At 44.9% G+C, this 27,533-nt stretch overlaps 1 protein-coding gene across 1 annotated transcript in view; it reads right to left on the reverse strand.

The window, feature by feature from the left end:
• myo15b (myosin XVB) overlaps nucleotides 1–27,533 on the reverse strand; it is a 183,697-nt gene that overhangs the window by 17,359 nt on the left and 138,805 nt on the right. Inside the window, exons 34-39 of the mRNA XM_068058629.1 lie at nucleotides 27,142–27,236; nucleotides 26,792–26,869; nucleotides 21,505–21,601; nucleotides 17,912–18,060; nucleotides 17,706–17,830; nucleotides 16,293–16,426 (exon numbers count right to left, since the gene is read on the reverse strand). Of these exons, the coding sequence (XP_067914730.1) occupies nucleotides 16,293–16,426; nucleotides 17,706–17,830; nucleotides 17,912–18,060; nucleotides 21,505–21,601; nucleotides 26,792–26,869; nucleotides 27,142–27,236 (678 nt within the window). The remainder of the gene's footprint in view (nucleotides 1–16,292; nucleotides 16,427–17,705; nucleotides 17,831–17,911; nucleotides 18,061–21,504; nucleotides 21,602–26,791; nucleotides 26,870–27,141; nucleotides 27,237–27,533) is intronic.

The following is a 27,533-nucleotide window of genomic DNA, read 5'->3' on the forward strand; positions in this document are numbered from 1 at the left end:
ACATCAAAGGTTATTGCAGAAAATGAAAGCTTATGGTGTAAGGGGTAACATTTTGGCATAGATAGAAGATTGGCTAGCTAACAGGAAACAGAAAGTGGGCATAAATGGGTCATTTCCTGGTTGGCAAGGTGTAAAGAGTGGTGTGCCACAGGGATCAGTGCTGGGGCATCAACTTTTTACAAGTTATATAAATGACTTAGATGAAGGGACCAAAGGTATGATTGCTAAATTTGCTGATGACACAAAGATAGGTAGGAAAGTAAGTTATGAAGAGAACATAAGGAGGCTACAAAGGGATATAGTTAGGTTAAGTGAGTGGGCAAAGATCTGGCAAATGGAGTATAATGTGAGAAAATGTGAAAATGCCCATTTTGGCAGGAAGAATAAAAAAGTATATTATCTAAATGGTGAGAAATTGCAGAGTTCCGAGATGCAGAGGGATCTGGGTGCCCTAGTGCATGAATTGCAAAAAGTTAGTATGCAGGTTCAGCAAGTAATTAGGAAAGCTAATGGAATGTTATCATTTATTGCAAGGGGAACTGAATACAAAAGTAGGGAGGTTATGCTTCAGCTATACAGGGCATTGGTGAGACCACATCTGGAGTACTGTGTATAGTATTGGTCTCCTTATTTAAGGAAGGATGTAAATGCATTGGAAGCAGTTCAGAGAAGATTTACTAGACTAATACCTGGAATGGATGGGTTGTCTTATGAGGAAGGGTTGGACAGGCTAGGCTTGTATTCACTGGTGTTTAGAAGAGGAAGAGATGACTTGATTGAAACATATAAGATTCTGAGAGGTCTTGACAGGGTGGATGTGGAAAGGATGTTTCCTCTTGTGGGAGAATCTAGAACTAGGGTCACTGTTTAAAAATAAGGGGTCTCCCATTTGAGACAGAGGTGAGGAGAATTTTTTTCTTTCAGAGGGTTCGTGAGTCTTTGGAACTCTCTTCCTCAAAAGGCGCGGGTAACAGAGTCTTTAAATATCTTAAGGCAGAGGTAGATAGATTCTTGATAAGCAAGGGGGTAGATGGGAGTGTGGAACTGAGGTTACAATCAGATCAGCCATGATCTTATTGAATGGCGTAGCAGGCTCGAGGGGCCAAGTGGCCTACTCTTACTCCTAATTCTTATGTTCGTATGTTAAGGAGCCAGCCTCATATAAGAGCCAAAGTCACCTTGACAGCCCCAGTCAATGCTTTCCTTGCCTCGCTTTGAAGTTGCAGCTATCATTTATGACCTCTTTTTGTGAAGAAAAACGTTTCATGCATTGGACCATGCTGAAGTTGAGGTTAGAGAATTGCTGCATCCCCCACCAGGATGGTCTGAGAGCTCTCCACTTCTTCCTTGAACGGAGGCCCAAACAGTCCCCACCCACCACCACCCTCCTCCGCCTGACTGCACTTGTCACATTGAACAACTTCTCCTATAACTCTACTCACTTCCTCCAAATAAAAGGTGCTGCGATTGTTATCTACATGGTTCCTAGCTATGTCTACCTTCCTGTGGGATATGTGAAACATTCTTTGTTCCAGTTCTACTCAGGCCCCCTCCCTCACCTCTTTTTTCAGCGCATTTATGACTGTATCAGTGCTGCTTCCTGCACTTGCCCAGAACTGGGAAATTTCATTGACTTTGATAGCACTTTCCACCCTTCTCTCACCTTCACATGGCCCATCTCTGATTCTTCCCTTCTGTTCCTCGACTTCTCTGTCTCCATTTCTGCGGCTAGGCTGTCAACCAATGTTCATTATAAGCCCACTGACTCTCACACCTACCTTGACCACACTTCCTCACACCCTGCTCCCTTGTAGTGACTCTGTTGCATTCTCCCAGATTCTCCATTGCATCTGTTCAGTTGATGCAACCTTCCATACTAGCGCTTCTGATATCTCCTTTTTCCTCAACCGAGGATTCCCCCCAATGTATTTGACAGAGCCCTCGATTGTGTCCATTCTATTTCACACTCTTCTGCTTTCACCCCTTCCCCTCCCTCCCAGAACCACGATACGGTTCCCCTTGCCCTAACCTCCCACCCCACCACCTTCCGTATTCAACGTATCATCCTCTACCATTTCCACCACCTCCAACATTGATGCCACCACCAAACACATCTTCCCCTCCCCTTTCCTTTCCAAAGGGACCGTTTCTCTGCGATACCCTGTTCACTCCTCAGTCGCCCAATAACAGTCCCTCCTTTTACATAGAAAATAGGATCAGCAGTAGGCCATTTGGCCCTTCGAGCCTGCTCCGCCATTCATTATGATCATGGGTGATCATCCAGCTCAGTAACCTGTTCCCACTTTTGCCCCATACCCTTTGATCCCTTTAGACCCAAGAGCTATATCTAACTCCTTCTTGAAAACATACAATGTTTTGGCCTCAACTGCTCACCACTCTCTGGGTGAAGAAATCTCTCCTCATCTCAGTCCTGAAAGGTTTACCCTGTATCCTTAGACTTTGACCCCTGGTTCTGTACTCCCCCACTATCGGGAACATCCTTCCTGCATCTACCCTGTCAAGTCCTGTTAGAATTTTATAGGTTTCTATGAGATTCCCCCCTCACTCTTCTGAACTCCAGCGAATATAATCCTAACCTAATCTCTCCTCATATGTCAGTCCCGCCATCCCAGGAATCAGTCTGGTAAACCTTCGCTGCACTCCGTCTATAGCAAGAACATCCTTCCTCAGATAAGGAGACCAAAACTGCACACAATTGCGACGACATCTTTCCATGCAAGCGCAGGAGATGCAACACCTGTCCTTTTACCTCCTCCCTTCTCACCGTCCAAGGCCCCAGACACTCTTTCTAGGTTAAACAGTTTTTTTTTATTCATTCATGGGATGTGGGTGTCGCTGGCTAGGCCAGCATTTATTGCCCATCCCTAATTGCCCTCGAGAAGGTGGTGGTGAGCTGCCTTCTTGAACCGCTGCAGTCCATGTGGGGTAGGTACACCCACCGTGCTGTTAGGAAGGGAGTTCCAGGATTTTGACCCAGCGACAGTGAAGGAACAGCGATATAGTTCCAAGTCAGGATGGTGTGTGACTTGGAGGGGAACTTGCAGGTGGTGGTGTTCCCATGTATTTGCTGCCCTTGTCCTTCTAGTTGGTAGAGGTCGCGGGTTTGGAAGGTGCTGTCTAAGGAGCCTTGGTGCATTGCTGCAGTGCATCTTGTAGATGGTACACACTGCTGCCACTGTGCGTCAGTGGTGGAGGCAGTGAATGTTTGTAGATGGGGTGCCAATCAAGCGGGCTGCTTTGTCCTGGATGGTGTCGAGTTTCTTGAGTGTTGTTGGAGCTGCACCCATCCAGGCCAGTGGAGAGTATTCCATCACACTCCTGACTTGTGCCTTGTAGATGGTGGACAGGCTTTGGGAAGTCAGGAGGTGAGTTACTCGCCTCAGGATTCCTAGCCTCTGACCTGCTCTTGTAGCCACGGTATTTATATGGCTACTCCAGTTCAGTTTCTGGTCAATGGTAGCCCCTAAGATGTTGATAGTGGGGGATTCAGCGATGGTAATGCTGTTGAATGTCATGGGGAGATGGTTAGATTCTCTCTTGTTGGAGATGGTCATTGCCTGGCACTTGTGTGGCACGAATGTTACTTGCCACTTATCAGCCCAAGCCTGGATATTGTCCAGGTCTTGCTGCATTTCTACACGGACTGCTTCAGTATCTGAGGAATCACGAATGGTGCTGAACATTGTGCAATCATCAGCAAACATCCCCACTTCTGACCTTATGATTGAAGGAAGGTGATTGATGAAGCAGCTGAAGATGGTTGGGCCTCGGACACTACCCTGAGGAACTCCTGCAGTGATGTCCTGAAGCTCAGATGATTGACCTCCAACAACCACAACCATCTTCCTTTGTGCTAGGTATGATTCCAGCCAGCGGAGGGTTTCCCCCTGATTCCCATTGACCTCAGTTTTGTGAGGGCTCCTTGATGCCATACTCAGTCAAATGCTGCCTTGATGTCAAGGGCAGTCACTCTCATATCACCTCTTGAGTTCAGCTCTTTTGTCCATGTTTGAACCAAGGCTGTAATGAGGTCAGGTGCTGAGTGGCCTGGGCGGAACCCAAACTGAGCGTCACTGAGCAGGTTGTTGCTAAGCAAGTGCTGCTTGATGGCACTGTTGAGGACACCTTCCATCACTTTACTGATGATTGAGAGTAGGCTAATGGGGCGGTAGTTGGCCGGGTTGGATTTGTCCTGCTTTTTGTGTACAGGACATACCTGAGCAATTTTCCACATTGCAGGGGTGCGGCAAGTTCTGGAGCACAGGTCTTCAGTACTATTGCCGGAATATTGTCAGGGCCCATAGCTTTTGCAGTATCCAGTGCCTTCAGTCGTTTCTTGATATCACGTGGAGTGAATCGAATTGGCTGAAGTCTGGCATCTGTGATGCTGGGGACTTCAGGAGGAGGCCGAGATGGATCATCAACTCGGCACCTCTGGCTAAAGATTGTTGCAAATGCTTCCGCCTTATCTTTCGCACTGATGTGCTGGGCTCCCCCATCATTGAGGATGGGGATATTTGTGGAGCCACCTCCTCCAGTTAGTTGTTTAATTGTCCACCACCATTCTCGGCTGGATGTGGCAGGACTGCAGAGCTTAGACCTGATCCGTTGGTTATGGGATCGCTTAGTTCTGTCAATCACATGCTGCTTATGCAGTTTGGCATGCAAGTAGTCCTGGGTTGTAGCTTCACCAGGTTGACACCTCATTTTGAGGTATGCCTGGTGCTGCTCCTGGCATGCCCTCCTGCACTCTTCATTGAACCAGGGTTGGTCTCCTGGCTTGGTGGTAATGGCAGAGTGGGGGATATGCCGGGCCATGAGGTTACAGATTGTGGTTGAGTACAATTCTGCTGCTACTGATGGCCCACAGCGCCTCATAGATGCCCAGTTTTGCATTGCTAGATCTGTTCGAAATCTATCCCATTTAGCATGGTGATAGTGCCACACAGCACGATGGACAGTATCCTCAATGTGAAGGCGGGACTTCGTCTCCACAAGGACTGTGCGGTGGTCACTCCTACCAATACTGTCATGGACAGATGCATCTGCGGCAGGCAAATTGGTGAGGACGAGGTCGAGTATGTTCTTCCCTCGTGTTGGTTCCCCCACAGTGATTTACTTGTACTGCTATCAATTTAGTATTTTCTATTCGCTGCTCATGATGTGGTCTGTACACTGGGGAGACCAAGTGCAGTCTGGGTGACCACTTTGTGGAGCACCTCGGTTCAGTCTGCAAGCACGACCCTAAGCTTCCAGTCTCCTTGTGTTTTAATTCTCTGCCTTGCTCCCACTCTGACCTTTCTGTCTTTGCCCCCATTTTATTTTGTTTTTCTTTGCTAGTTTTTTTTCCCTCTCGTTTCTCTCTTATTTCCTTTACTATGAGTTTGGACAGCAGCTATCTATTCAGAATCCTGCCTATAGAAAATTTTCAGAATCACTGAAATGTTAGCTGCCAGTCTCTTCTCACACTTTCTTTGCCTCCCTTATTTCCCTTTTCATTTCCCCTCTGAAGTTTTTATATCCAGCCTGGTTCTCACTTGTATTATCAACCTGAAATCCGTCATACACACCCCTTTTTGTGCTTTATCTTACTCTCTATCTCTTTTGTCATTCAGAGAGCTCTGGCTTTGGTTGCCCTATCATCCCCCCGCGTGAGAATGTACCTTGACTGTACCTGCACCATCTTCTCTTTAAATACAGCCCATTGTTCTATTACAGTTTTGACTGCCAATCTTTGATTCCAATTTACATGGGCCAGATCTGTTCTCACCCCATTTAAATTGGCCCTCCTCCAATTTAATATTTTTACTCTAGATTTCTCATTGTCCTTTTCCATAATTATGATACTATGATCACTGTTCCCTAATTGTTTCCCTACTTACACTTGATCCACTTGACCCACCTCATTCCCCAGAACCAGATCCAGCAATGCCTCCTTCTTTGTTGGGCCTGAAACATACTAATCAAGAAAAATCTCCTTAACATACTTCAGAATCTCTTCCCCCTCTCTGCCCTTTGCACTAATACTTATCCCAGTCTATATTTGGATAATGAAAATTCCCGATTATCACTATAGTTTTTGCATCTCTCTGTAATGCAGATGCAGGGAGGATGTGCTAGATGCAGGGATGATGTTCCTGATGGCTGGGGAGTCCAGAACCAGGGATCACAGTCTCAGGATACGGGGTCTGCCATTTAGAACCGTGATGAGGAGAAATTTCTTCACTCAGAGGGTGATGAACCTGTGGAATTCTCAGCCTCAGAAGGCAGTGGAGGCCAAGTCATTAAATATATTCAAGGAGGAGATAGATATATTTCTGAATGCCAAAGGGATCAAGGGACATGGGGAGAAAGTGGGAACAGGGTACTGAATTAGATGAGCAACTATGATCTTTTTTGAATGACGGAGCAGGCCTGAAGGGCCAATTTTATATGTTTCTATGTAACTTCCCCACACATTTATTCCTCTATATCTTTCCCACTAATTGGTGGTCTATAGGATACACCCCTCCTCTTTCTTTCCTTCCCTATCTTTCTTGAACACCTTGTATCCTGGAATATTTAGTACTCAGTCCTGCCCTTTTTTTTTGCCAGGTCTCCGTTATCACCACAACATCATATTCCCATGTGGTTATCTGTGCCAACAGCTCACCAACCTTATTTACGCTTCATGAGTTTACAAACATGCTGTAAACCTAATTTAGACCTTATTGCACTCCCTGTTACCCTGACCGCACCTAATACCTTACTATTTCATAGTGCTCTATTGTTGTATTTCTCTCCCAATCTTTTGTGCACCCTCTTCCTTCTTTCTGATGCTACATCCTGGTTCCCATCTCCCTGCTAAGTTAGTTTAAACCCTCCCCAACAACATTAGCAAATCACCATTGAGGACATTAGTCCCAGCTTTGTTGAGGTGTCGTCCAGCCTGTACAAATCCCACCTCCCCTAGAACCGGTCCCAAAGACTGAGGATTCTAAAGCCCTCCCTCCTATACTGTCTGTTCTGCCATACATTCATCTGCTCAATCCTCCTATTTCTGTACTCAGTGGCATGTGGCACTGAGCGTGATCCGGAGATGGCTACCTTTGAGGTCCCGCTTGCCAGTCTCCTTCCTAGAAGCAGAGATCTAGATACAGGCTAACTGCTCAGTCACAGCACATAGAGAGGGTGAAACATGTAGTCAGCAATTAGAAAATGGTACATAAATGCATTTGCAAAAAAGTACACTTCATAATACACATCATCACAACACACCATCTCCTTCAACAGCACCTTCCAAACCCGGGGCCTCTACCACCAAGAAGGACAAGGGCATCAGATGTATGGCAACACCACCACATGCAAGTTCCGCTCCAAATCACATACCACACTGACTTGGAAGTATATCACCGTTCCTTCGCTGTCGCTGGGTCAAAAACCTGGAATTCCCTTCTTGACCGCACTGTGGGTGTACCTACACCACATGGACTGCAGTGATTCAAGAAGGTGGCTCACCACCACCTGCTCAAGGGCAATTAGGGATGGGCAACAAATGCTGGCCTTGCCAGCGATGCTCACATCCCATGAATGAATTTTAAAAAAGACAGGACCCTAAAGCTGAAGAAATATACCATGTGAGTATGTAGCTGACTGAGTTGATTGTGTATGTTTGTGTGAGGAGATGTCAAAACATTGTAAAGAAGTAAAAAGATTAGCAAACACCTACCATGGAAAATATCTTCACTGTGCACCTTCTGCACTGTCTTGACAAAAAACTTTTGAAAAGCGTGGCCCTCATAAGTAAAAATTCTAAGCCTTCTTTGCCTGACTTTTATCAGCATGACTTCCAGGGCTTTGTCAGAAATTGAGCCCTTGTACTCTCCTGGCTCATCCTCTAATCTGCTGGGGGGTGGTGGGGGAAAGCAATCCAAAGATTGTATGGATATTCCACAGGAAGGGTAGGTGATTATTCAAAGAGCTTCAGCTGCACTTTTAATCTCCTGCCCTGGATTTCCCATTCCCCAGGCCTACATGATTGTACCACTTGGTCTTGTCAGCAGTGGAAGAGAATTACTGTTATGTAATGAGGGTATAATTGGAACAACCTGGGAGGTCCAGTTCCAGCAGCGTGATGCAGAATACCCCAGAATTCTTCTGGGTACACCACAACTGCAACATGAGCAAAACAAATTGGCCCTGTGATCTTCACACAACTTGCATACAGTGTTGGTACATTCCTTACGTACGTGGGGGCTGGTAAAATGCTGCGGGGGGAGGCCCGCCTCGACCCGCGACGTCGAGAAGGGCCCGCCGCATATTACCGGCAGCAGCGGGACCTTGGTGCATCTCCATATTAAAATAAGGCCTAATGGAATGCAAATTTACCTCAGGCAGGCGCTGGCCGTCCCACTCCAATATTACGGCCGCCGTTCGAGCTCCACGCGCCTTCGGAACTCCGTACGGAGTTTCGGGCGAGAATCTGGTGGGGAGGGGGGAGTAATAATATTGTCATGGCGGGAGGAGCGGGGAAAACACTTTTCATTGGATGTGGGGATGGTGGGAAGGGGTTAGAGGCCAAAAGCTCAAAGGGCCAGGGGGAATGTTTGGGAGGGGAACAAATTATTTTTTGAGAATAAATGCACAAATGCAAGACAATCTATGAGAAATTAGCCAGTGCATTCACTGATGAGCAGGCAGTGCTGTACCATCAACGTGTGGAAGAGATCTCGCCCAATATCCGTTACTGTGAATATAATATAGGTAAGATCATGTGTCCTTGAGGCACAGACCCAAAGTCCCTCAGAACCCTATGGTGTCAAAGAAGTTCAGACAGGCGCTTTGGGCTATTCCTGGAATTCCAGGAATGGCAAACTGTTGCAAAAGGTGAAGTCAGACTGGATCAGAGGTGAGCTGGCAAGATGGATACAGAACTGGCTCAGTCACAGAAGACAGAGGGTAACAGTGGATGGGTGTTTTTATGAATGGAGGGATGTGACTAGTGGTGTTCCACAGGGATCAGTGCTGGGACCTTTGCTGTTTGTAGTATATATAAATGATTTGGAGGAAAATGTAGCTGGTCTGATTAGTAAGTTTGCGGACGACACAAAGGTTGGTGGAGTTGCGGATAATGATGAGGATTGTCAGAGGATACAGCAGGATATAGATCGGTTGGAGACTTGGGCGGAGAAATGGCAGATGGAGTTTAATCCGGACAAATGTGAGGTAATGCATTTTGCAAGGTCTAATGCAGGTGGGAGGTATACAGTAAATGGCAGAACCCTTGGGAGTATTGATAGGCAGAGAGATCTGGGCGTACAGGTTCACAGGTCACTGAAAGTGGCAACACAGGTGGATAAGGTAGTCAAGAAGGCATACGGCATGTTTGCCTTCATCGGTCGGGGCATAGAGTATAAAAATTGGCAAGTCATGTTGCAGCTGTACAGAACCTTAGTTAGGCCACACTTAGAATATTGCGTGCAATTCTGGTCGCCACACTACCAGAAGGACAAGGAGGCTTTGGAGAGGGTACAGAGGAGGTTTACCAGGATGTTGCCTGGTCTGGAGGGCATTAGCTATGAGGAGAGGTTGGATAAACTCGGATTGTTTTCACTAGAACGACGGAGGTGGAGGGGCGACATGATAGAGGTTTACAAAGTTATGAGCGGCATGGACAGAGTGGATAGTCAGATGCTTTTTCCCAGGGTGGAAGAGTCAGTTACTAGGGGACATAGGTTTAAGGTGCGAGGGGCAAAGTTTAGCGGGGATGTGCGAGGCAAGTTTTTTACACAGAGGGTGAGAGTGCCTGGAACTTGCTGCCAGGGGAGGTGGTGGAAGCAGATATGATAGCGACGTTTAAGAGACATCTTGACAAATACATGAATAGGAAGGGAATAGAGAGATATGGGCCCCGGAAGTGCAGAAGGTGTTAGTTTCGGCAGGCATCAAGATCGGCGCAGGCTTGGAGGGCCGAATGGCCTGTTCCTGTGCTGTACTGTTCTTTGTTCCTTTAGCAATGTGTCAAATGCCACTTAAATGACCATTGGAGGGGTTGGGGAAGGGCCTCAACATCTTTATTTATTGCTAATAGAATTTCCCAATGACTGCACCTTTAAAAATGAAAACTACATTGTAAGGGCTTAAAGCCCTTTAAAAATGGCACTGGTGCCTGAGCAGTGGCGACAGATGCCGTTGCCAGGGAAGTGGCGGATGCCCCCTTAAGTCATCAGCGGCGGCTGCTCGGCCCCCTCTATTTAAATGAGCCCCCATGCATAATGTCGCGGGGGCTCAGGGACAGCGCATCCGCTGTTTTTAGAGTGTGCTGCCGCGAACTGCAGCACACTGATAAAATTCAGCCCTGTGTGTGGCCTTCTTACACATATGCACGCATTGCAGCATTTATGAATCTTGTATAACGTGGCTGCACACAACCTTTATTCGGATGTTCATGCAGATTTTTGGTGAATTGTGCTCATTAAAACAAAGACTGTCAGTGCTGCAATACAGAAGTATTTTCCATTTTTGAACCCAATGTCAAAATCCAGTACACTCAAGTGTAACAGGCCCGTACAGAGAGTAAAATCCCTCGACATTACCCTCAGTACCAACCTCAGAAGAGGTCCGCTAGGGACTGGATTTCATTAATTTCATGTAGGACCCTTACAGCCAACAGGCAGGGGAGGCTGCAATAGGAATCAGATTGCAGATTGTAAGTTTAGTCTAATCAATGCACATTTTATTTATATCCTGTGACAAACTTTTTTGCTTATAAAAGTGAAGAATATCAGAATTGGAGTGAAATGCATTTCCATTTTCAGTACTCAGTGTCAGAAATCAAGTATGCCCAGATGCTGCATAAAACTCCCTCTGCTCTGCTTCGAGTCTTGGCCGCATCTTAAGAGGAGCACCTCCCCACTGCACAGTATGGATTTTCCATTTCCCACATAAAGCCATCTTGTGACCTCTCTCAGGCAATTTGTGTTGAACCATTGGCAGATTATTGCTGCTGGGCTTTGCTGACAAGAATTAGTTTGAAACTGGACAAGCTCACTTTAACTACAGTTTTTACAACCAGCAGAGAGGAGATCCAAGTTTCACAAGACTCACCTTGGACTTGATTCAAACCTGGATTTCAAAGGTGAATGACCAGTTTAACCTGCTGAGTGAACTATCCCTCATCATATACTCCGTTAATGTGTGGATGTTTTCTGTATGGTGGTTATGGAAATAGGCTAGCAGCTCAAAAGTCAAGAATTCAAATCCTACCATGACAAGTTGTGAAATTGAATTTACCCTGAAAGTTGTCAGAAAACTGGTCTGTCATTAAAAAAATTTATGGCTCACTAATGTTCTTTGGGGAAGGGAACCTGCCTCAACACCCACCTGGTCTGGCCTACATGGCACTCTAGTTGGTGACAATGTGGTTGATTTAATCCCCCCTGAAGTGCCTTAGAAAGAAAATGGTTTTGTTCACATCACCCACAACCCAAGAACAAATGGAATAAAACCATTGGAGAAATTTTCTTGAAGGGCACTATTGTTGCCAGAATTGAATTGAGACGGATTCTGATGTATTTCTGAGGGTCAGGTTTAATTACATCTATAAGGCAGGCTTCCAGCTGTATCTCTGCTCTTCAGTGTGAATCCACCACTGCTGAGGAGGCACAAGTCAAGGTCAGGGCCAATTTTCACGGGGGCAGGATCCCCTAAAGTTTGAATTGGCTATGCATGAGTGCAGCATCCAAAGAACAGGCATTTGGCTTGGGAGAGGTAGAGGTAGCCATCTCCTACTTTGCAGTCAGTCTTCATGTACCCCACCGTCACAGTTCCCTAACAGCTTCCTGATGCTCTCCCCCATCAGCTATATAGAGCCAGGAACAAAGGGAAATCAGACGGAGTCTTAAGCGCTAGCATCATTTACATTCAGCATGGCAGGCAGTGGAAGAATGACCAACATTGATGGTAGTGGGGAAGAGAGTGGAAAATGTAGCTGGACAGATTTGTGTGCTTAAATTTGGCGGTAGGCCTCCCTGATGTGGTTTTCCTTGATTTCTGTGTTTGGGCATAAATTTAGAGGAAGGTCCTCCCCAGTATCTTGTCTGTAATGCAGCAATGCCCACTAATTACAGCAGAAAAGTTGCAGTTGTGCAGTGCCATTTTGATTGAGTGGATGCAGAGCACATGGAATGTAGTCACTCAGGATTGAATGAAGTTTTATTTGATCGTTTTACTGAGCACAAAACAGACAACAGCAGATAGAGAAATATAATGCATTAGAAACTGTTATACATCAGAGACTGAGAATCATGAAATACAGCAACACAATCAGCCAGCATTTCTCTTGGGCTGCATTCCATACAACAGGAGGTAAGAGGAGCAAATCAACCTTCTGATAGCTAACGTTTGATAATGCTGAAACTACACACAGCTTGCTGTTTCTGTCACTATCTATTGTGGAAACATTTGGCCAGAGTTCTGCTCTGTGGTATAGAGCAGATAAACCCCAATTAGCTCCAGTAAATAAACCAATTGCACCTAACCCACCTGGTCACTTAGGGCTATTTAGTCCATCCTTCATCAGGATGAGAGTTGCCTTTGTTGCAGAAAAGAGCAGTTTCTCTTTCACGGTACCTACAAGATGCACTGCAGCAACTTGCCAAAGCTTGTCCAACTGCAACTTCCAAGCTTGCGATCTCTACCACCCAGAAAAACAAGGGCGGTAGTTGCATGGGAACACCACCACCTTCAAGCTCTCCTCCAAGTCATATACCATCCTGACTTGGAACTATATTGCCACTTCTTCACTGTCGCTGGATCAAAATCCTAGAACTCCCTCTCTAACAGTACTATGGGTGTACGTACACCATATACATAAGCAGTTCAAGAAGGCAGCTCACCAACACATTCTCAAGGGCAGTTAGGGATGGGCAATAAATGCTGGCTTTGCCAGTGATACTCACATCCCAAGAATGAATTTTTAAAAATCAGCAAGCCCTTCCAGGTTAGCTGTAGTATGCATTAGATTCAGTTGTACAGTCCCAGCAAGTATTCCCAGCTCAGATGTTGTATGGGTTAAGTACTGAGTAAAAATCCCTTTACTCTGCCTCATTAAGCACTACAGGTTATTTTAAACTTTACAACACCCTCTAAAGTGATTCACCAATGAATAAAACCAGAAAATGCCAGAAATACAGCAGGTTTTTCACAATCAGAAAAATCAAAAAGAAAAAGGTTCACACTTCAGGTGCTTCAGAACAGGCTTAAGGGTAATATTAAACTGTTTCTCTTTACAGATGCTGACAGATCCACTGTGTATTTCAAGCATTTTCTGGTCTCAGATTTTCAGTATTGGCAATTTTTTTTTTTAACTCTGTGACATCTCAATTTGAAAAGCATGGTGGCATTTCTTCTTTTGTTACTAACTCATACTACTGCATGAATCCACTTTTGTGGGATTCTGAGTTTCTTTTAACCATTCAAGATGAGGGATTGTAATTCTGGAGAATGGAACCCATTCTATTTCAGACATCCAGTGTCTTCATCAAATACTCTCCGGTTAGGCAAAGCATAGGTTAGACTCAGAGTAAACTCCCTCTACTCTATCCTAACATTGTGCCTTAGCCCCAAGAAACCTCAGATTACCCCCTATTGAACTAGTGCAGCATTTTTTCATTTCTCCCAACAGCTATCTTCTCGTCTGTCTAATTGATTTAGACTCAATGGCTGGAATTTAACGTTGAGGTGGTGGCCCCACTCACCGGCTGGAAAACCAGAGGTGAGCCCGCCTCCATGGGGCTTGAAAACCATACTGCTATTTTGCATGGCCCATGCCCTTATCTGGCCCCCATCGGGACCTCTGCCCCTCTGAGGCAGGAACTCCTGCCTCCAAGAGCTGCTAGCCAATTGGAGGGTCGGCAGCTCTTCAGTCCCAGCAAGAAGGGGAACAAAATTAAATTAAAGCACATGGGATTGGGGGTAAGGTACTGACATGGATAGAGAACTGGTTGGCAGACAGGAAACAAAGAGTAGGAATAAATGGGTCTTTTTCCAAGTGGCAGGCAGTGGCTAGTGGGGTACCACAGGGATCAGTGCTAGGACCCCAGCTATTCATAATATATATTAATGATATAGATCAGGGAATTAAATGTAATATATCCAAGTTTGCAGATGGCACAAAGCTGGGTGGGAGTGTGAGCTGTGAAAAGAATGCTGAGAAGCTCCAGTGTGATTTGGACAGGTTGAGTGAGTGGGCAAATACATGGCAGCTGCAGTATAATGTGGATAAATGTGAGGTTATCTACTTTGGTGGCAAAAACAGAAAGGCAGATTATCTGAACAGCGATAGATTGGAAAGATAAGGTGCAGCGAGACCTGGGTGTCCTTGTGCACCAGTCGCTGAAAGTAAGCATGCAGGTGCAGCAGGCAGTTAAGGCGGCAAATGGTATGTTGGCCTTTGTAGCGAGAGGATTCAAGTACAGGAGCAAGGCTGTCTTACTGCAATTATACAAGGCCTTGGTGAGATCACATCTGGAGTACTGTGTGCAGTTTTGGTCTCCTTATCTGAGGAGGGATGTTCTTGCTATGGAGGGAGTGCAGCGAAGGTTCACCAGACTGATTACTGGGATGGCAGGACTGACGTATGAAGAGAGATTGGGTCAATTAGGCTTGTATTCGCTAGAGTTTAGAAGAATGAGAGGGGATTTCAAAGAAACCTACAAAATTCTTACAGGACTGGACAGACTAGATACAGGAAGGATGTTCCCGATGGCGGGGCAGTCCAGGACCTGGGGTCACAATCTAAGGATAAGGGGTAAGCTATGTAGGACTGAGATGAGGAGGGATTTCTTCACCCAGAGTAGTGAACCTGTGGAATTCTCTACCACAGAAAGCAGCTAAGGCCAAATCATTAAATATATTCTAGAAAGAGTTAGGTATAATTCTTAGGGTTAATGGGGTCAAGGGCTACGGGGAGAAAGTGGGAACAGGGTACTGAGTTTGGACGATCAGCCATGATCGTTATGAATGGTGGTGCAGGCTCGAAGGGCCGAATGGCCTACTCCTGCTCCTATTTCCTATGTTTCTATGTTTTTTAACAATGGACGGCACCCTTCAAAGAGGTAAGAGTGGGGACGTGTGGGGAGGGTTGATGGTGGTGGTTGGTTGGGTATCACCGGGACAATCAGCTAGGCCCTGGTGGGAGGGGGACGGGGTGGGGGTGGGTTGTGGTGGGTCGGAGAGCAGGGCTGGGGGCTGGTTTTAACGGGGGCAGCCATGCGGCTGGGGGCGCTCTCCATAGGGCACGGGTTGCCCGATCAGGAAGTTACCCCCCCCCAGCCCGCATGGAAGCCGCCATGTATTACTAGTCAATCTCCTTGAGTGCTGAATTTCCCATCTTCTGCTGGTAAAATACCAGCGGCTGTGGGAAGAGGCCCTTAAGTGGCAATGAATTGGCCAGTTAAGGACCTCAAATGGCCCTTAGCAGTGGGACAGGTAGGCATCGGGCAAGACACTCCCCCCCACCCCCACATGATTTTACGCCCCACCTGCTTCCTAGCCCGCTCCCAGGGGTTGGTGGGCGGTGGGGCGTTAAATTCTGGTCAGTAGGAATCCTTGGAGCTAGCAGCTAAAGGAAACTTTCATCCCATTAGTCTGGGCTGGATTTAAATCCAGGTTTCAGAGATAAAAGATCAGGTTCTAACCCATTACCTGAAATGAACAGTCCAGACTCATTCATTTAGGGGCTACTGGACAGAAGAGATTATCGTCCAAAATATCAGACCAGGCTGGGCCCCCAGGGTAAAAGGTCACTGCAGTTCCATTCCTGTTTGGCAGGTCAAACTTTTCTCTCAGTCTATCCTTTGGATCTTTGACCTAAATCAAACTGTGATGGCGATTCACGGAGAAATTTTCAATGTGGGAACAGTTCCTTTCATCTAATGACTGTTTCAGCTTAGAAGTTGTCATAAACAGAAGCTACTCCAGAAATGTGAAGACAATGCCTTTAGGAAATGCCAGGAATGCTAAAGCTCATTTCCCCACCCCCCACCGCCCCCCACCCCAAGGATTGAAGGACAGGCAAGGCAACTTTCCTATGGACCCTGGAAAGTATATTACATACTATATATATATATAGCTATATTACATACTGCAGAAGATTCTACATTGCTGCTTTTATCATAATATTTTTACTGTTTGTGGTCTTTGGACAGCATTCCATTCTACTGGACAGCATTCTCAGATGTTGCTGCAACGGTTTAACAGTTTTTTTGTTTCCTCATCACAAAGACACTTACTTAAGAAATGGATCTTGGCTTCGACAGGACTGAGTGTGTGCATTGTGTGGAGTTCCTGGACAGTTTGATTCAGGACCTCTTCAATGTTCAGTTTTCCTGCCATGGTTTTAGGGAGGTAAGCCTTCAACTGCTGCCTGCAGAGACAAAAAACTGAGCCATCAAACCTAAGGCAAGTAGTGTGAGCTATCGGATGTGATAGTGCCCTGAATGGGCTATACAATGCTATTCTCTACCACTATCCAGGCTTGGCTACATAGGGGAAAAGGAAGAGCAATTCTTCCATGAGCTCTTGGGGGAAAGACAGTTTTTCATTTTATTTAGAGAATTTAATTGAGAAAAAAGCAAGTGAATTAAAAAAGGGCAGTGAGGCAAAAGTAGCTTAGAGAAAGGGGGACGCTTCCAAGATTAGGGGTTTAGAGTGGGAGGAATGGGCTTCACTGCCACCATCTGACAGGCTGCCCTTTTTTCCTTCCTCAGCTTCTAGATCTTCCATTCCTACCTCACTGTCTGGCAATCTTCACAGTCCCAGTGAGCTGCCAAGTTTCCTCTTCTCCTCCAAAATAAACACAGAAAATGCTATAAATGCACAACAGGTCCTTCCGTGTTTGACAGAACCGAACAGTTAATGTTGTCTCCTGGAGGGCTGCAGCTAAATCATTTACCCATTTTTCTTTGTCTGATGCTGATACATGATGTATTTTTCTGTTGTTATTTTCAGGTTTTGCATGTTTCCTTTTTAAAGCCTCTACTTCAAAGTTTGAACATTTTTAAACGGGCACACTATTCCTGAGAAGGTGTTTGGTACAATGCTTCTTTAAGAAATCAATATGGCTGATTTAATGGGCAGGCAGGCTAAATTCAAAGTGGTTACTAATAAATCTTATAATAAATTCTTTCCAAATAAAACAGACTAACATTAATTAACTCAACACAGAAGACACCATTAATAAAACATACAAGAAATAGTATGTAAATTATAAATGATCCTTTCCTGGATTCCAACCTCTTGACCACTGTAACCTTTCTTATAATTTTATAATTTATCAATAATATAATCCGCACATAGCTGAACTTTCCTCTCTTCCTCCTAAAATGTGAGTATGCTATGCTACATGCTCTCCCTTCTCTCTGGAGCCTCACTGTTTTGAAATTAAGACTCATCCCACTCTCTCCTACACTGATGGATTCATTCTCCAGGATCTCAAAGCTGTAAAACTTTTTTTCCCCCCTCGGCATTCTCTTCCTCTGAAAACCAAAGCTTAGTGTCACCTAATCACTACTTCCTAACTTATCTAATTTCTTTTGCCATTTTCAACCTTGTTGGTATGCTGTACTGTTTGCTCAACACTCTCAGTTAGTTCATTTTCCAATCTAAAAGGAGCTGTAGTTTTTTTCTGTGATTACACTACTTACCCATTTGTCAAAGGGCCTGCTCCTTCGGTTTTGTGCTGAAAAGCCGCCAGTATCGCAGTGTATTTTTCTGCCTCATGGATGTTGTTTGGCAAAAGCAGCTGTCCTTTTAGGTAAATAGGAAGTAACTGAAAAACACCAGGACTGGGTTGAATAAATAAGAAGAGTCAGTTGCTTAAAAGTTGAAAACGCAGAGGCCAAAGATTTACCTGATTATAATGTACATTAACATAGAGGTCATTGTAAAAGTGCAAAGGCTCTTGCCAAGTAATGCGTCGGAAATGAAGACTGACTGAGCTATCATCTAACAGGAAGTCAAAGATGTATTCGTTCCATCTGATAGGTCTGACGACCTCTCCTGCAAACAAAAAAAAAACAGTGATGATGAGGTTAAATTCTGTGACAAGACATCAAGGGATGGTCTTTAACTTTCACTTGAAACAGGCAGAAAATTGATGAAGCAGCCTCCTAAAGCTGGCGACAGAAGGCCCAAACTATCTCTACCTCTACTGATTCTTCAATAATGCTGTCTACCTCGATATTTGTCCTCTCTAACCCTCTCTACTTTTCTTTACCTCCAACTTTATCAGCTCTCCCGCTACTTATTTCTCTTTAAAGATACTGACAGATCCTCTGTATTTCCAGCGTTTTCTGGTCTTGACTCAGATATCCAGTATTGGCAATTTTTTAAAACTCTGACGACTGTCAATTTGAAAAGCATGGTGGCATTTTTTCTTTTGATACTAACTCATACTGCCGCATGAATCCACTTTTGTGAGATTCTGAGTTTCTTTTAACCATTCAAGATGAGGGATTGTACTTCTGGAGAGTGGAACCCATTCTATTTCAGACATCCAGTATCTTCATCAAACACTCTCCGCTTAGGTAAAGCATAGGTTAGACTCAGAGTAAACTCCCTGTATCCTAACATTGTGCCTTAGCCCCAAGAAACCTCAGATTACCCTCCTATTGAACTAGTGCAGCATTTTTCCATTTCTCCCAGTAGCTATCTTCTGGTCTATCTAATTGATTTAGACTCAATGGCCGGAATTTAACGTTGAGGCAGTGGCCCCACCCACTGGCTGGAAAGCCGGAGGTGAACCCGTCTCCATGGGGCCTGAAAACCATACTTCTATTTTGCATGGCCCGTGCCCTTAATTGGCCCCGGTTGGGACCTCTGCCCCTCTGAGGCAGGAAGTCCTGCCTTCAAAAGCTGCCAGCCAATCAGAGGGTCGGCAGCTGTTCAGTCCCAGCAAGAAGAGGAACAATGGACAAAGACGTAAGTGGGAGGAGGGAGGAGGAGGGGGGGGGGTGGTGGGGAGATTGGGCCTCACCAGGGACAGTTCTCTGTCTCTATCAACCCTACCTTTATCGTCTTTACTGTACTGGATGAGCAGAAATTTCCTCCAGTTAAATATTGGGAAGACTGAAGCCATTGTTTTAGGTCCCTGCTCCAAACTCCATTCACTAGCTACCAACTCCATTCCGCTCTCTAGCAACAGTCTAAGACTAAACCAGTCTGTTCACAATCTTGGTGTCATATTTGACCTTGAGATGAGCTTCCGAACTCATATTCGTGTCGTCACTAAGACTACCTCTTTCCACCTCCAGTGGACAGGGCTAAGTGATCCCACAACTAACGGATCAAATCTAAACTCTGCAGTCCTGCCACATCCAGCTGTGAATGGTGGTGGGCAATTAAACAAATAACAGGAGGAAGAGGCTCCACAAATATCCCTATCCTCAACAATGGGGGAGCCCAGTACATCAGTGCAAAAGACAAGGCTGAAGCATTTGCATCGTTCTTCAGCCAGAAGTGCCAAGTAGAAGATCCATCTCGGCCTCCTCCTGAGTCCCCAGCATCACAGATATCAGTAAAAGCAAAATACTGCGGATGCTGGAAATCTGAAATAAAAACACAAAGGAAGGTGGTTGTTGGAGGTCAATCATCTCAGTCCAAGGACATCACTGCAGGAGTTCCTCAGGGTAGTGTCCTAGGCTGAACCATCTTCACCTCCTTCATCAATGACCTTCCTTCCATCATAAGGTCAGAAGTGAGGATTTTCGCTGATGATTGCACAATGTTCAGCACCATTTGCAACTCCTCAGATACTGAAGCTGCCTGTATCCAGATGCAACAAGACCTGGACAACATCCAGGCTTGGGCTGATAAGTGGCGAGTAATATTCACACCACACAAGTGCCAAGCAATGACCATCTCAAACAAGAGAGAATCTAACAATCACCCTTAATGTTCAGTGGCATTACCGATGCTGAATCCCCCGCTATCAACATGCTGGGGGTTACCATTTAACAGAAAATGAACTGGACCAGCCACATAAATGCTGTGGCTACAAGAGCAGGTCAGAGGCTAGGAATTCTGCGGTGAGTAACTCACCTCCTGTCTCCCCAGTGTCTCTCCACCATCTACAAGGCACAAGTCAAGAGTGTGATGGAATACTCTCCACTTGCCTGGGTGGGTGCAGCTCCAACAACACTCAAGAAGTTCGACACCATCCAGGACAAAGCAGTCTGCTTGATTGGCATCCCATCCACCACCTTCAACATTCACTGTCTTCACCACCGACGCACAGTGGTAGCAGTCTGTACCATCTGCAAGATGCAGCAACTCACCAAGGCTTCTTCGACAGCACCTTCCAAACCTATGACCTCTACTACCTAGAAGGACAAGGGCAGCAGCTGCATGGGAACACCATCACCTGCAAGTTCCCCTCCAAGCCACACACCATCCTGACTTGGAACTATATCGCCGTTCCTTCACTGTCACTGGGTCAAAATCCTGGAACTCTCTCTCTAACAGCACATTTGGTGTACCTACATCCCAAGGATTGCAGTGGTTAAAGAAGGCAGCTCACCATCACCTTCTCAAGGACAATTAGGGATGGGCAATAAATGCTGGCCTAGCCAGCGATGCCCACATGCCATGGATGAATAAAAAAAACCTCTGTAACATTGCCCAGCTTCACCCCGTCTCAGCTCATCTGCTGCTGAAATCTTCATTCATGCCTTTGTTACCTCTAGATTTGACTGTGCACTCCTGGCTAGTCACCCACATTCTCCCTCCATAAACTTGAGGTCATCCAAAACTCTACTGCCTGTGTCTGAACTTGCACAAGTCCCGTTCCCCTATCACCCCTGTGCCCGCTCACCTACATTGGCTTTCAGTCAAGCAACATCTTGATTTTAAAATTCTCATGCTTGTTTTCAAATCCCTAATGGCATTGTCCCTCTCTATCTCAGACATCTCCTCCAGCCCAACAACCCTCCAAGGTATCTGCATTTCTCTAATTCTGGCCTCTTGTGCATCCCTGATTTTAATATCACTCCACCATTGGTGGCTGTGCCTTCAGTTTCCTGGGCCCCAAGCTCTGGAATATCCTCCCCACACCTTTCTGCCTCTCCATCTCGCTTTCCTCCTTTAAGATACTCCTTAAAACCCACTTTTTTGACCACGCTTTTGGTCATTTGATCTAATATCTCCTTTTGTGTCTCGGTGCCATACTTTGTTTTATAATGCTCCTGTAAAGCTCCTTGGGATGTCCTTGTACTTTAAAGGTCCTATATAAATATAAGTTGTTGTTGTTAACCTCTGTCTATTTCTATACCTTCTGTATGCCTTTACCTTATTTCTCCCACTGTCTCTAACCCCTTAACCTCTATGTCCTCTCTCTACATCTTCTGCACATTACATCTCTTGATGCTTATCTCTAACCTCCTCAATATCTCCCCTGAATGAATAAATCTCTCAGATGGTTCTTTATGCTTGGTGACCTTTACTCACCATTGTTCCTGTCAGCAAAGAGGGAAAACTCCTTAGCTTCTTCAGAGTCGTTAATCCCGATATCAGCACAAATTTCCATCACTATTTCGTTTCCTACCTGTAACCATAAGCAAAGCAGGTTCAACTTATTTTTCTATCGTACAGCTAGCAAAAGCTTTCTGACACCACAGAGCCAGCCGATCTGTTCAAGGCCAGAAGGTAGACTCAGTGCAGGGGTGGTAGACCTATATGCACATGGAGCTCAGTATTTACTCATTTGCTCCAATGATTTCACCTGAAACTGAAAATATTTGTAAAGACAATAGAATTCTGCTTATTCAATTAAACTATTTAATTTTTAAAGCAGCCTTGATTCTGAGACTCCCTATTTTTGAGTGGAAGAAGTGAATTTTCTAGTCATTACGGTTAGGGATATAGGCATCAACATCAAACATTTTTACATCTGGTATGGCAAGGGTTAGGTACAGAGTAAAGGTCCCGTCAAACACTCCCAGGACTGGTACAGCACAGTAAAGCTTCCTCTACACTGTCCAAAACAGTCCCAGAAAAGGTACAGCATGGCTTAGATACAGAGTAAAGTTCCCTCTGCACTATCCTATCAATGTGCATTAAACCCAACCTTAGAAGCATGCCACTATTGCATGAGTGTGACATCAGTATTATGATCTGAGTGAGATTAAAAACAGAAAATGTTGAAAATACACAGGAACTTCTCCAACATCAAAAGAGATGGAACATTTCATCAGAACAGGGATGAGACTGACACTTTAAAGTCACTAGGGGCAAAATTGGACTTAGTAGTGCCCATTTTTTGAGCTTTATGATTTCCCTTAGGTTTCCAAAATGGCATCCGCAGTGCGCTCATACATTTCAGATGCGAAGCATGCCAAGTGCCAGCTTGGTAAAGGGGCTAGTGCATATGCACTTAACATCCACCAGAAGTATGAAGAGACGGCAGATCATGATGTCAATCATGTGCAATGCTGATTTGGTGTCAGTGCTATCATTTTGGAGCTGAATGCTCCAGCGAATGCCCTTTCTTAGCCTCGCACCACTAAACACACATTAAGCAGCAGGAAGGACCCTTCCCCTCCCCCAACCAGGGCTATTTAAAGGGTTGATCAATTGCTTACAAGCTAGTTATTGGTTTATTTCTTCTGGCTATTGCTATAATTCTACAAGTGTTTACTGCTTTTCAGAGTTGTTTTAAGCTTCAGAGGTCTACAGGGAGTGGTGTGGTGGGTGCTGAAGGACTTTTTTGCTGACTTTAAGGCTTCTGCACAAACCAGTTGTTTTCCAGACATGGGTGCACTAGTAGGCCTTCCTGTTGGAATCAAGCACAAATGGAAGAATAAGCAGAGGCCACGCTGAGCAGGACAAGTTGTTAGACGAGATAGATGGAGGAGGAGGAGGAGAACGGCTCAGTGGGAAGTTATATCTGCCCAGAGTGTGCAGGGAGCAATTCTCCTACCTGATCCTTAGTGACTGCCAATGTTTGAGACAACAGCGCTTCACTAGGAGGTTGTCATTGAAATTTGCCACTGCTGCTGCCACAAATACAACCTCAGAGCAGGGCAAGGATTGCATTGCCAATGGCTGTGAAGGTGACTGTGACGACAAACTTTTATGCAACTGGCTCTTTCCAGGCTGGTGCTAGAGATATTTACAACACTTTGCAGTGCACTTTTGTACAAGGAAAGTAACTGAGGCTCTCTATTCAAAGATAACTTCATTTAATTCTGTCCTGCCAGAGAGAAACAGGCAGAGTGAGCACAAAGGTTTATAAGGACTGCAGGCTTGCCCATGGGTGCAGGGTGCCACTGACTGCATGCACATTGCTTTGCCTGCATCTCATGTCAACTCTGCCCTGTACTGGAACCGAAAGGGACTCCACTCTCAATGTCCAGCTGTTGTGCTGTCTATGGTCACACATCATGCAGGTCAATGCCCGGTATACTGGTGGAAGACATGATACATTAATTCTGCGGCAGTTCATTGTGCCTGCTATATTTCAGCCACCACTGCAAACCAAATGGTGGCTACTGGTCGGCAAGGGCTCATGATTCCGGTTTGTAATCCATGCACACATACACAGCATACTACCGCAAGAAATGTAATAGAGCAGACTGTTGGCATGCTGAAACAATGGTTCCACTGCCTGGGCTGTTCTGGCGGAGCCCTGCAGCAGTTGGCTGAGCACATCTCAAGATTTATGGTGGTATGCTGGATTATGCACAACCTGGCCATTATGAGGAAAAAGCCCTTGCCACCAACTAACAGGAGAGAAGCTGAGGAATAGGAGTACAACGTTGAGGAGCATGAGGAAAAAAAGGAGGCAGAAGAGGAGGAAGAGGAAGGGAGGCTGCAACCTAGACAGCCCTCTTCTGCCCGGGCTGTACATGGAGAACGAATTCAAGTGCGATACTAGTAACCTCAACCCCAATACCCCATTCACTAACAGTCCCACACTCCTTACCTTACCTCTGACACTGACCATCAATGAAGGTTCACTAGACTGACTCTTGGAACATACCCTGGAGCTGCTCCACCATTCAATACAATCATGTCTGATCTTTAGCCTCAACTCCACTTTCCCACCCATCCACAATATCCCTCAATTTCTTGAGAGACTAAAAATCTGTCTATCTCAACCTTTAGTATATTCAACAATGCAGCATCCACAACTAGGGTAGAGAATTCCAAAGATTCACAACCATTTGAGTGAAAAAATTTCTCATCTCAGTCCTAAATGATCGACTCCTTAACCTGAGACTGTGCCCCTTTGTTCCAGATTCCCCAGCCAGAGGAAACAACCTCTCAGTGTCTACCCTATCAAGCCCTGTACAATTCTAACAAGACTTCCTTATTCTTATACTCTTGGGATGAGGGGATTGTACTATGAGGAGAGATTGAGTACAATGGACTTATACATCTTGGAGTTTAGAAAAATGAAAGTGATTTAATTGAAACATATAAAATTCTTAAGTGGCTTTACAGGGTAGATGCTGTGAGGATGTTTCCTCTAGCTGTGGAATCCAGACACAGGTTCAGTCTCAGAATAAGGGGTCAGCCATTTAGGACTGAGAGGAGGAAAAATTTCTTCATCTCTGTCTTGAATATACTCAATGACTGATCATCTACAACTCTGGAGTACAGAATTTCAAAGATTCACAACTCTCTGATCGGTTTCTGGATGCTAAGGGAATTGACGGATATAGGGATAAAATGGGAAAATGGAGTTGCGATAGAAGATTAGCTGTGATGTTATTGAATGGTGGAGAAGGCTCGAAGGGCTGAATGACCTACTCTTTGTCCTATTTCTTATGTTGCAAGGTGAACCCATGATTCTTCAGGCAAGTAGTGGAACCGTTTTGTTTGATAGCTACTGAAATGATTGTGCTGCATGAGAGGAGTGTAAGGAGGGCTGACCTCTGCCGCTCCTGGTACCATCCTATGGGGTCAGCATGTTTACAGGAGAGGAGCCAAGCTTCAAACCAGTTGACCATTATTGCCAATGCATGTGACAGCTCTATGCCATGAGGTAGCTGTAGATGTCCTTCCAGCAGATGGCTGAAAAGACAGTTTCCAACAAACAATGATAGCTATGTGTATCCAGGGCCTGTTGAAAGCGATGGTGGCATCTTGGTAGGAACAGTTAATGGGGTAATGCTCATTCTTGATTTGTCTGCTATGCCTTCTTTCATGCAGTGCCACTGAAAGCAAATTTTTCTGTGATAGGATGCTTCTGAGGAAGTGATCACCAGCTTAATTGGGGAAGGTGAGCCTCCACCGGGCACTAATTGTCTACCAGAGTGAAGTATTTTCACTTCTGTCTGCAGACGCAGGTATGTGTTTACTCATAAGTAAGCCTAGAGTACCTCTCTTTTTATTCATTCATGGGATGTGGATACCACTGGCAAGGCATTTATCACCCATCCCTAATTGCCCTTGAGAAGGTGGTGCCTTCTTGACAACTGAATAGCTTGCTAGGCCATTTTAGAGGGCAGTTAATAGTCAACCACATTGTTGTGGGTCTGGAGTCACATGTAGATCAGACTGGGTAAGGATGGCAGAATGCCTTCCCTTAAGGATATTATTGAGCCAGATGAGTTTTCAAGACAATCTAGTAGTTACTGGTCTCAATTACTGATACTAGCTTTTTATTCTAGATTTATTTAATTAACTGAATTGTTACGACTGAGGCGGGAGGAGTGCACTGTTTATTCTATTTTTCCACAGGTCACAACATATATTAAATTTTTTTCCCACTTACTGATATGGTCAATCATAGACTCTATTTTTATCCCAGATTGAAACACACCAACCAGATTTCTTTAATAAACAACAAATTATCAGTTTATTATCAAACAAGTCTCAACCAGTAATGAAGTATAAACACACAGATTGAAATATTAAAGTTCCCTTTTTACCTTAGCCCCTTACACTCAAACACACACACATACACCGTTAACTGGAAAAATAAAGGGATTTTTTCATTTTAGAGCTGTATTACAGACAAAAAAACACTTGGGCTGAATACTTGTTCATTCTTGAAGAAACAGCAGATGAGATGTGCTGTGTTCCAAGAACTGAAATATAGTCTGACCTCTGAGTACATATAGATGGGTCACGGGGGTCTTTTAAAACAGTTCTTTTCAGAAGGTGTTGAAAATTAATTTAGCAGGCTTTTCTTCAAAGACAAGAGATGACACGAGTTGACACAGTGGACTTCTCAGGGTCTTTTAGAGAGATGCTGGAAAGCTGAGCTGGGTTGTGGTCTTCTCTCCTTCCTTGGGAATTCTCTTCTCTCTTTGGAAGTTCTCTTCTCTCCTTGGAAGTTCCCTCCCTTTTTATACAGTTCAACCCTAACTCAAAACAATTCAAAAGCGAAACCGACAACAGTAAACTCCTGATCAAAGGGACATGAGATCTGCTGACAGGAGAGACCACTGATGCTGCACCCAAGAGAATATCTAGTGCAGATCCAACTGTATGACAATCACTTATTTGAGGAATTTCTGACTTCATCACTGCAGATTGCATGTTTGAAACCAGGAATACATCATGTGGAAAACTCACTTCCTACCATGCTATGTGATATCTGCTGCATCCAACAATACCCCTTCTAAATGTAGTCAACAGAAAACGCAACCAAGGTTACTCAAAGGGTTAATAAGCACAAACAGTAAAGGAGATTAACCATCTCAATCTAAAAATTGTATATTCCAATGCATGCCATCAGTTGAGTGATTTTTGCCAGCCCCATTCCCCAGCCATTTGGACATACCGAGAAGGGTCTGATCTTGGAAGTATGCTCCAACTTCCCAGGTAGATATACAATGATCCTCCGTGAGCTGCGTCCTTTCTGTCAGATAAACAGAGCATCAGTCAAATTATATGCACTTTACAGTTCTGTCAACCAGTCAAAAGTTAGGCCAATTTTCAGCAATTTGCAACTGTTCAGTGACTGAGGAACCATCCTACCATTGATGGTCAGCGTCCACAGAGTGTCCATGTACTCTGCTCAGTAACTCTACTTCATATAGATAATTGGTATCTTGTCCCTCAGTCCCTGATAATGAGAAGCGTCCAGTCATAGGACTTTGCTTGTATCTGATGCCCTTTGATGAAACTTACTATAATAGCGTCCAATTCAAGATGGGATGGAGAGTGCTGCCGGCCTCCAAGTTGCAATGTACGATGAATGTTGTCCTGACAAACCTTTGCTATTGCTGGAAAAAGAAACAATAGGCCTCATTTAGTGTTTGCAATCAAAGTGTGTCTTGGTAAACTACCTGTGTTAAATTATCCTTTTAGCTCTTCCCTTTACCTCTGTGACGCAATGCAAAACATTTAACAACCTGTTAGTTATAACTATCAGGAAAGACTGAACAGGCTGTAGCTCTTTTCTCTAGAATAATGAAGGGTTCGATAGGGTAGATGTTGAGAGGATGAACAGAATTTTTACTTACCTGACCTGCAGGGAGCAGTTTGGTTAGAAAGTTGTGGGAATCCGTAATTTGGGATTT

The sequence above is a fragment of the Heterodontus francisci genome, chromosome 26 (genome assembly GCF_036365525.1).
Source record: "Heterodontus francisci isolate sHetFra1 chromosome 26, sHetFra1.hap1, whole genome shotgun sequence".
Classification (NCBI taxonomy): Eukaryota; Metazoa; Chordata; class Chondrichthyes; order Heterodontiformes; family Heterodontidae; genus Heterodontus; species Heterodontus francisci.